The following is an 11,216-nucleotide window of genomic DNA, read 5'->3' as shown; positions in this document are numbered from 1 at the left end:
TAAAAGACAATGGAAATTTATACAAAAACCTGCAGTGAGAGCTGTCTGTACTTCTACTGATACACTGCAAACGGCTAATTGAGCTACTTTCAGTGGTGCTCAAAACACAAACCTCAAACTGTAGTCTGAGTAAGTTGCACCTCTGTACTTCCTGTTTACACCCCCAGAGCCATATGGTAACTGTAGTTTCAAAACAGCATGACTATGCTCAATGTAGAATAATTGGAGTGATAAAATTTAACCTTTGCATGTTGCACTATCAATATTTTTTGACATTCCTAAGGCTCGGATCTGGCTCATCAATCAAGGTTCTGTCCTAAAACATACAACTCCAGTACTCCACAAGCGCCCCAGCTTATCCTGTAAACAGTACACGGTACAGTCTGTCTGGCTAAGACGTGCAGTGCCTCTGCTCAAAGCCTGTAGATGAAGAGAGAGAGAAGACCAAACAACCAGCCAAAAGCAAACAGCTGTAGTCCACAGATGACTGACAGTGTCTCCATGGCAACATTTTACCTCCTGTTTACAGCTCCTAAAATATGGTAAATGTAGATCTGACAATTTGAAATAAAAGTAAGACATAATATTACTGGCAGTGAGAAAATGAACTTTTCTGACATTACTAAGACTCAGGACGTCACTAACTGAAGGCTGCTGTTGTAGCAGAAATAAAAATGTCAAAACAACAAATGTGCGGAAATTATGGCCCCGGACAGAAATGTCCATGGGTCTGTATTCTTGTCTCACAGAAGAACAGAACCCAGAAAAAGTTGCATGACCTCAACTGTGTTACTAGGTTCATTCTATTAGCCACGCAAAAACAGTAATAAGGCTCGTAGGCGCCGAGACAGGAGGAAGGAGGTGTGACTGAAAAGAAGAGGAGGGGGAAGGGGGAGAAGGACTTAATGGTGTTAACACAGCAGCAGAAGAAGAGGAAGAGGAGGAGGAGGAGGAGGAGGAAAATGAATCAATGTGATGCAGGAGGGTTTTGGAAATAAAAAAATAAATACAAGGAAGCGATGTCTCTGCTGCAGCTGGGCGTCATCTCACCTGGGTTGCCAGGAGGACCCTGCGGCAGAGCGTTTGTCAGATTGGTCAGCTCGCTGCCATGGTTACCGTCCTCCAAGGGACAAATGTCCACGCCGTTCCACCTGCGAAGCTGTCGAAGCCAGAAACCTTTCTGCTCGGGTTTACAGTGGGGGTTCAGCACAATGCACATCCACAGGGCCCCTGCACAGAAACACAGGCACAGCAGCAGACGGCTTGTAGTTATGATTAAAGCACAAATATCATTACAGCCTTGGTGGCAAAAATTATAAGCCACAAAACTACAGATGGGTGATGAAAGGAAAAACTAGCATCAAGTGAACAGCAGCAACTTTTTAGTAAGGTGTAAGGAAACATCATTCTTCCTTTTCTGAGGAACAGAAAGCTAAATGGCTCCTGTCCTTTTGATAAAGGGCCACAAACCAAGAAATAACTGAGAAAAGTTAAAGCACTATTTATAAAAGAGCAATCACAGGCTGTAGGTGTAACTGATGGAGGTAGTGCAGTTTTCACAGCACATCTGTATTTTCATGCAAGTTCCAAAAGTATCTGCCCATCTGGACAGTTCCATTGCTTACAGTCCTTTATCTCGTCCTTAAAACAGATGTAAGGCAGAGCTGGACAGCTGGTTTTCGATTAATCTGCTGATATTTCTTCATTAATTAGGTGATTATTTAATCAGATGTTTTAAATCTCTCCTAATTTGATTTTCGTTCTGATGCTTTTCTCCTTGTTTTGTGCGACCAACAGTCCAAAACCCAATCACCTTAATTCTACCATAACGTGAGACAAAGAAGTTCCTACACTAGAGAAGCTGGAACCATGATATGGTTTGTATTTTTTTTTGTTGTTGAAAATTGACTTAAAATTATATTTTGTTTCTAAAAATAATCAGAAAATTACAAAACATGCCCATAGTTTTCCCAGAGTCCGAGGACAGTTTAAAATGATTTAATTTGTCCAAAGGGCTCAAAACCCAAAGACATAATGTTTAAAATGAAATAGCATGGAGAAATGGGACATTAGAGATCCTGCAGCCAGAGAAGAGTTGGAGTTTCTGCTTTAAAAAATGACTAAAATGATTAATCAATTATCATAATAGCTGTACATTAATTGTCTGATGATGGACTAATCAAACTGTCGCTGTGATTTGCTGCATTGTTACTAAAAACACTGGATACCGAGTGGTGGAGAAAGGCAGGACTGGGGGGAGATAATGAATATGTTAAGGTTTAATGAAGCATGACAGATGACAAAATGAAATGAAGTGAGGAAAAATAGGGAAGAAGGCAAGGAAAGGTGAGGTGGAAGTGGATGGGGGAGGGGACGAGACAAGAGGCTTTAACCTCCGTCTCTTTGTTACAGCAAGGAGGAAAAACAGCGAAGAGACGTCAAACGTGAGGGACGAAACGCAGAGCAACAATCTCTACCAGGGAGTGACACACAAAAACAGAGGCCAGAAACGAAACTAGTAGTTTTATGATGGATTTCAGTCGCTGTAACCAAAGTAAATCAGAGATCCTGATTATTAGCCAGTGGTTCATTTACTTAGGAACAGCACTTAAACCTACTCTCCCTAATGTCTTCTCAGCCTAGAGGGTCCAGTGAGACTCAAAACAAACTGGAAGCATCAGCTGCTCCTCTTTGCCCCTCCCATCACATCCTGATTCCTAGAAACGATGTAAACTACAGATGCCTGATTGGGACAAACTGTACAAAATGCAGCATTAGCTTGCTAACAGTAAATGTGTCAGTCCAGTAGAAGCTCTGGTTACTGCCGATGTGACACAAAGCTCCAAATTAATTCATCACAAAGGTAAAATCCTGACCATGCTAGGTTGCTAATGGTACCAAAACAAACAGCAGGCAGCAGAGGGTCATGGAGGGGGGGTACAGCTGAGAGACACCACGTCCCACTGTCAGTGGGACAATGTGGAAAATCTTAGTTACACCTGTAAAAAAAGTGATGATTGTTGAGTGATCCACAAGTTCATGGCTGAAAAACCAAGCATTTAGAACAATAACAACATATTGTAGGTGCACTCTCCTCTAATGTTGATGCATATGCAGTCAAAAAGTGATGTGAGTTTATGTGTGAGTGTGTTTTTCTGCTCTCACTGTACCTAGTTCATCCCACAGCTGCCTGTACTTGTCTGTCATGGTGGTGCCCTGTTGCCTCCACAGCGCCAGCCTGGGGTCACCCATGAACTGCTCTGTGATCAGCGTTAACATGCGAGCTCCATTGGAGTCCCTCATCTTCAGCATCTCTCTCACCTGGACAGAGACAGGGGCATTGTGGGTAAAGCTGCCACAGTATAAACAGCAGAGAGAGAGAAACAAACAAAAGCACATGCAGCAGCAGAGACCTGCACCAACGTTACGAAACAGATTCAAAGATAAAGGTGGGATGACACATTTTAAGTTTTAAAATCTTATGCTTTCCCTTAAATTTGGTTCAGTATTTACCTGAGGGCTGACATACAGTACAGAGGCAGCTTTAACAGGAGACATCTGACTGCTTTTTCATGTATGTGTAATGAAAGTCCCAGCACAGTGATGAACTACAACGAGTGGATTTTAAGGTTGAGCGAGCAACAGGAGAATAAAAGATATCAGGGTTGCAAACGACTAATCAATTAATCATCCTTTATTCTCCACAGTCAGACCCACACACGAAGGCTGATTTAATTCCACAGCCCTCATACTGATATGAGAAACCCATCTTTATCCTTAGGTTCTTAAAAGTGAGACTGCTGTTTAGAAAAACACCCAGATATTTGTGGGACAAATACAGATATGAATTTCAGTTATTAAGTGTATGAATGGCAGAGATATACAAACTTGAATTATGAGTTCTCAAGAATAAAACATTTTGTCACATCAGCATTCAGTACAGAGATGTCTTGAATATTAAAGCAGCCTTGTTTATATTCAGTAGTGTGCTAAAGATTTAGGCACTTTAAATGCTTAGACTCTTATCCATCACTCAGTAACATCAGGGAGGTGTCTGTCATTCAGTTCTTCCTGCAGCCTGACCCTGAGCCCAAACCCCCAGCCAGAGTCATAAAGAACTACAGTATGTACGTTCAGAGAGCAGAAGGACCAGGAGCCCTGCAGCAGATGGCCTGCCCCCCCCAGAGCCCTGCTCTCATGGCATCAGTCTGGGATCACATGGAGAGACAGAAGCCACTGGGACAGCCTGAATCCACAGAAGAACTGTGGCAGCTTCTCCAAGATGCTCGACAGCCGACATGGCAAGTCCCTGGAAACACTGTGCAGGTGAACTGAGGAGAGCAGGTGCTGGTTTAAATGGGAGTCATAACAACCATTCCATTCCAAACCCCCCCCCTGTGAACTGAGGAGAGCAGGTGCTGGTTTAAATGGGAGTCACAGCAAATATTGGCTTGATTTTTTTTTCTTTTTACTGTACTTTGTAAGAGTATTGTTGACAAACAACCTGTTCATGGCATCATTTTGGAAGAATCTCCACTTTGGTGCTTAAAACAAATGTTTGCACAGTGCTGCACAATTACAGACAAGTCGATGTCAGTCAGTAAAATGAATTGAGGTGATAACACTGTTTATGTAGAGTGTAAAGGATCCAGGTCAGACCTGGGTGGTACCTCTTACTGATCGCAGTGGAGGTTGTTTTGAGACCATGAGCACAGGCTACCTGTTCTATCAGACAAACATGCACAAAGCCAATTGTGACCTGTGAGCACACGCGTGTTTAACGACACCGCAGGTCGTTACCTTGCTGAACAGTAAGTTGAGCTGCTTTCCCGAGCCATGGTACCCGCCCTGGGAGAGAAAGAGCTTGACCTGCTCTTGAACTTGCTCCTCATCCAGATGCCAGCAGTTCTCATCGTCCACGCTGGCCCCTGCCGTCGGATCTGGAGCTCCTGCACCGAACAGCAGAAATCAGTGGTGAAAATCCACCTATGCATCTTATCTCATTATGCAGAAAAGGTCATTTAAGAATTTTATATATTATAGGAATATAATTACTGATGCATTAATGTGTGCATTACTTTAAAGCTGCAACAGGTAAAGCTGGGACTCAATTTAATTACTTTATTAATAACAACAGAGATCAAATAAGTCTGTAATAATACTTTTTTAATTCTATTTTGTGAAATTAATCCAATGAAAATACCTCAATAATACAGTACATTTAAACATTCTGTGTCTTTATTGGGAGGAGCAGAATGTGCCTCCATCAGCAAATAAATCATCTTATGCACTAACGCATTAATGCAGTGCTGGCTAAGCTTAAACACTGATCGATACCAAAAACTCTGCAACGGTAACCAGCCTCCATGAAGGAAATGTACATCCCACACGTTTAACACTTAACGTGTCACTGGGGACGATTAAATCCATAAGAGTCGAGCACTAAACAGAATACAGCCAAATTACATCTAATCCAAAGTACACAACTACCAGTGTAAACGCAGGTAGAGAAACTAAGATCCGCAAAAGGTTCCTCCCCCCTAGGAAAAGTTCCTTTGGGCTTATTTCTGTTTGAGGACTTAAGCCTAAGGTTTAGGGTTAAGGGCTATGGAAAGCACCATGCCGGTGCAGGTCCTCACACGTATACAAATGTCTGAACAAAGAGTTTCCCTCCTGTTGTCGCTAACTGCTGGTTTTTCCTGAGTCCTCTGCTGGAAATCTAACACTCAGACCTGTATTTGCCTGTGTATGTGTTTGTGCCTTTGTTACACACACACACACACAAGTGCAAGTTCAGCCTGTTCTTCCAGTGAAATCACAAATTTCAACCATTCCATTCCAAACCCCCCCCCTTCTCACCATGGAGCTGGTTGATCTCAGAGTTCTGCGACAGTATTTCATCTGCCAGTTTCTGAGCTGTCGGCAGCACCTCGGTGTGATGCACTGTGATCAGGTACTGAACAAACTTCTGCAGCTGATCTCTGTTCATCTGGAAAAGAGTCTCTGAGATGGGCAGGCGCAGTTTGACCTGCTCGGGCTTCCGTACTCTGTACAGCGAGAGTGCTACGACGTGGGCGCAGTAGAAAATGTCCTTGTTGCCACAGCTGCATGTTACCGCTGTGATTTTGCAGCGGTCGAAACTGACACTGACGTTGCAGATGAGCTCAGGCTCTGGGGAAGTGGCAGGTTCTCTTACTGTGCCACTGAGGTGAAACCCTGCACAGAAACAGAACAGATCATGAATCGTCTGAATAAACAAGTACCTACACCATGAAGCTTTTGTAAAATAAATACATAAAAATACTTGGTATACACCTAAAATATCTGATTTACTGGAAGGCAGCAGAGACAACAAATCATTACCCTTTAACTTGATGGCAAACAGTTTTGGCATTTCCACATCCAGCTGTTTAAACGTAACATTATTTATTCAGAGCCCAGTTTGTGTCCACCTGATGAATGCACTCAGTTTTAGCTCTGTTTCTGGACTCTTCGGTCTTGGGCAGAGTCCAGTCAACAGCTTGGAGCGAGCACATTAAGCAGCTGACTAAGTCTCACTACAGCTGTTACACCATTAACTTCAGCCACAGTGGATATTATCTACCAGTGATGTTGGTCATTTAGCTGAAGAACGCAACGGCTATAAATGAGAAGCTGCTAATGTTACCTGCAGGTTTCAACATTTGCCTCTGAGAGTAAAATATATGGAGCGCTAAAAGGGTCAATTAATTCTTTTTACCATCTGAGTTGAATAAATCTTTGGTTGGTATTTTGCCAACCAGTAGCAAGATCCAAAACAGAAAACAGCTATCAGGACCAACCCTGATTATAACCACTCTAAAAGCCAAATATGGCTTTGAGGAAATTTAACACTTGCACATAAACCTCATTTCTGATTTTGTGCAAATGCCCACACTTCAAAAACATCAAACCAGATACTCCCTCACAGCGTGGCTCAACCTAATGTTCACCAGGGACGCACTGTTTTTAAAAGAGAGAGAGAGAGGCGATTGAAAGGGCAGAGAGGCGAGCGCTAAGAGTCAAATAATCTCATTTCCGTTCCAGAACACCTCCAGTGCTTACCTTACCCTAAACGCCTCGCTCTCTCAGGGCTGATGGGATCAGTTCACCACAGGCAGAGAAACCTGCTGTTGTACAGTGACCCTGTGGTCCTCTCTCAACCAGAAACCTACAGGTCTGTGTGTGTTCAGGCAAGGTAAACATAGACGGAGAAACGGATTTTAACGTGGATGTGACCTTAAAAATACTCAAGTCAGATTTCTGAAAGCTGCGGTTGTTTGGCTCTTGGACAGTAAAATAAACACTTGATACCATACACGACCAGACAAGTGTGCACTCAGTCTAATTTAACAAAAAACTCATGGCACATATTTGAAAACACCAGTCTTTACCGCAAGTCATGCATTTAAATGTTATTTAACTAGAAATGCACAAATATTACCAGGAAAATATCCTGTGAATATTGAAAGTAAAAATATGCAGTGCATTAAAATGTAGCCTGTGAGTGTTGTACAGTTATACATTACTCTATTATTATTATTATTATTATTATTACTCGTGCATTAATATTTAGGCAACACTTTACTGGTGTTTGAGGGGGAGCCCATTTTATAACAGACTGCAAATTATTTTCTTGATTAATAAATTGATCCTTTGGTTTAAAAATTCTGAGAATTATTAGAAATATCTCCACAATTAGCCCGAACCTACAGAGAATGTCCTGAGTCAGCACTCAGGTTTTTGTATGACTGAAAAGCATTAAATGGAAACCCTCCTAATTACTGCTTCTTATTTTTTAAGTTCATGAAATAAGCCGCTTTTACTTCTTTTCACTTCAAAATTCAACCAGATATAGAGTTTACCCACAACAACTGAGCATGCAGCGCTGTTCACCCTGGAACATTTGCTGGGAAATTTGATTTCCACTTTGCTCAAATGTTCTCACACATGTGGCACATCGCTGACACATATCATCACCTGTGCTGGGTAGAAGACCGCTGCAGACAGACTAGGTATTTGTCTGCATACGTGGTTGGGCTGTGTGAGCAAAAACAAAAGAGGCAGAAGGACTACGAGATCAAGTCTGAGAATGAAACATGAAATAGAGAAATGTTTCGGTTCTTACTGCTGCTTTTCCTGCAGAGCAGGCATGATACAAAAACACATGCTGGATCACACAACCACACATCTACATCCTGTCTCTTAAATACACAGAGAAAGTTGTGGTGCTTTCTGTTTTGCAGCCCGGCCACAGTCATGCCTGGCCCACAGCTGAACTACTGACGTAACTGAAAGAGAGAGAGTGACTCGAGGAGGAGGAGGAGGCTGGAAAAATCGGTATGCCCTCAGCTGAGTGTGAGTGTGCACATGCAGGAGTGTATGCTTGGCGGTGAGCCAGAGCCCTGAGCTCAGCACTCTGTAATGTACTTCCTCTGTGTGTGTGTGTTCACAGCTTGCATAATACAGCTCTGTGCCTGCACAGCAACCAAACTTAACCCCTTCACTCCCAACGAGGAGTCAGACCAGGGTTTCTGCAGGGTGCACCGGGTCACATTTAACTTTATAACACCACACAGGATCTGTTTCCATACCTGTTTAATGGTGATGGAAGAAGTACAAGCCCCAATACCACACTGTGAAAATTCTCCTGGACTTAAACCTTAAGTACAAAAGTATCATTGGCAAAATGTACTTTAAGTATCAAAAGTAAAAAAGTACTTGTTGTGCATTAAAATGAAAAGTCCAGAGACTTCTGTAAATTAAATTTAAAACATTTTAATACCTTTTTTGAAGAAAGCCCAGACTGTTCAAATACCCCGATAACAGTCTCGCCTTGACACAGTGGTTCAGCACTTCGCACAATTAAGCCAGGCGTCTCTGTAGGATTCAGCGAGGAGGATGTCTGAGTGAGGGGGGAACACAAGGGGGAGTGTCTTTGTGGTGGCAAACAAGGCCCGGACGTTAGCCTGTGAAAGAGCAGCAGCTCAGCTCCCTACAGAGTTCAGCCTGGCGAGAGCTTCATGCCATAGGCTGTGTGCAGCATCGCCCACTCAAACTGTGGCTGTAGGGGGTCATTCTCAGAAATGTGGCCAAAGCCTTCATTTACCAGGACGCTCAGCACACAAAAGCCAGATAGGCCTCCCTTCCCCCGCACCCAGCCTCCCTAATCTAAACACAAGTATACACACCAGTCAGCCATTCAGTCAGCACAGCCAAAGCTGGTCAGTCAGGCATAAGTGAGAGCTCCTCGGCCAAGGTGCGCTTCGAGTTTGTGAGTGTGTGTACTGTGTATGTGCTCCTAATGACAATGGGGAACCTAATCTCTCACTCGATAAGATGCAGAGGAACCTCTAGGGCTGTAGGAAGAGAAGTAAACAACCAATCTATAGTCACGGTGCGCTGATTAGCATCTGCCCTTCGTGACTGGTTTCAGATCAGCTTCCCATTGCATTAACACACATTTATGGTGTTGCTGCTAATGCTACCTGATTCTAACAAAGCCATGATCAAAAGGCTGAAACATATTTAGGCTCTTGATTGGATCATCTGTTGCTATGGTGATTGATATCAATTATGCAAATCAGGGTTTCTGCAGAGTTCAACTGATTAGATTTGAGACTTTAAGACTTTATTAGTATCACAAGAATGCAATTCATTCAGTGCTTTTTACACAGTCATATCAGCCAGGCCAAAACATACAACCACACAGGGTACAGGCCCAGGAGGGGTCCGAGGAGTCTGGGGACCCTGGACTTGTGCTGCTTAATTGAGTGACTTTTAATCAACTGTGTCACAGAGCTTAAAGAGGCCTACAAAGGCAGGCCAAAGTATTCCAGTCACAAGCCCCCCTAATTTGAGCAAAAAGAGACAGAAAATAACCACAAAGACATAAATAAACAAATGCTTAAAAAAAGAAAACACAAAACAACCACAAAGACCAGACAAACAACCAGGCTGTTTCTTTATTTCCTTGTCTTCGACATGTCCCAACAGGCGAGGACGCTAGCTTTTTGCTAGCTTTAGCCTGGTTTAGCATGATATGAGTACAGCTACCAACTGCAGACTCTTGTAAAGGGTTTTCATGTTAAAGCAAGTCAGGTGGAGAAAATAAGAATTCAATTGAACATGGCATTTTCAAAATAACTCATGGATCTAAATTTAGCTTAATTGGTTAAGATGATAAAATATGCCCCTGCCAGTTGTCAATTCAGCCAGCAAAATCAGTGGTCATGGGCTGGAAATGAGAGGCTTAGTTTTGTCTACCTGATTTATTTGAGAGTTAATTTGCCCCAGTTATTTCTGTAAAGTACTGGGGACTAGGGCTCAGTAGGGGAGCATGAGGTGAGGCGCACGTTGTGGGCCGTAAACCCGAGGAAGGCTGCTGGACCTGACGGCGTCCCCTGCCTAAGAAACCCAACATAACCAGCCTCAATGACTACAGGCCAGTTGCACTCACTCCAGTGGTGATGAAGTGTTTTGAGAAACTGGTACAGGGACACATTAGGTCATTCCTCCCACCTGCATCTGACCCACACCAGTTTGCATAGAGGACAAATAGATCCACAGAGGACACCGTAGCCACAGCCCTCCATGCTGTGCTGTCCTGCTTGGAGCATCAGGAGAGCTGTGCACGGCTGCTCTTTGTGGATTATAGCTCTGCATTCAACACCATCCTCCCCCACAAACTGGTGGACCTGGGAATACCATATCCCACCTGCACATGGATTACGAGCTTCCTGTCCGGACACAGCCAGAGGGTGAGATTGGGTCCACACACATCCACGGCTCTTAGCCTCAGCACTGGTTCCCCACAAGGCTGTGCGCTGAGCCCTCTGCTCTACACCCTGTACACCCACAACTGCACCCCCGCCCATCATGGCAACACCATTGTAAAGTTTTCTGATGACACCACTGTGGTGGGGCTTATCTCTGGGGGGATGAGACTACCTACAGGGATGAGGTGGAGAGGCTGATAGTGTGGTGCAGAGAGAACAATCTGCTCCTTAATACCTCAAAGACTATGGAGGTCATTGTCGACTTCAGGAGGAAGAAAACCGACATCATGCCACTGTATATCAGTGGAGACCGTGTGGAGAGGGTGCTGGCCTTCCGCTTTCTGGGAGTCAACATTAAGGAGGATCTGACCTGTGGCGTGAATACCTCTAAACTGCTTAAAAAGGCCCAGCAGATACTGT

At 43.6% G+C, this 11,216-nt stretch overlaps 1 protein-coding gene across 1 annotated transcript in view; it reads right to left on the bottom strand.

The window, feature by feature from the left end:
* LOC109951190 (zinc finger SWIM domain-containing protein 6-like) overlaps positions 1-11,216 on the bottom strand; it is a 44,616-nt gene that overhangs the window by 13,585 nt on the left and 19,815 nt on the right. The window contains exons 2-5 of the mRNA XM_020585519.1: positions 5,860-6,216; positions 4,801-4,949; positions 3,171-3,321; positions 1,051-1,230 (exon numbers count right to left, since the gene is read on the bottom strand). Coding sequence (XP_020441175.1) covers positions 1,051-1,230; positions 3,171-3,321; positions 4,801-4,949; positions 5,860-6,216 — 837 coding nt within the window. The remainder of the gene's footprint in view (positions 1-1,050; positions 1,231-3,170; positions 3,322-4,800; positions 4,950-5,859; positions 6,217-11,216) is intronic.

This window comes from Monopterus albus, unplaced genomic scaffold (genome assembly GCF_001952655.1).
Source record: "Monopterus albus unplaced genomic scaffold, M_albus_1.0 scaffold369.1, whole genome shotgun sequence".
Classification (NCBI taxonomy): Eukaryota; Metazoa; Chordata; class Actinopteri; order Synbranchiformes; family Synbranchidae; genus Monopterus; species Monopterus albus.
This window is presented reverse-complemented; position numbering and strand designations above follow the sequence as displayed.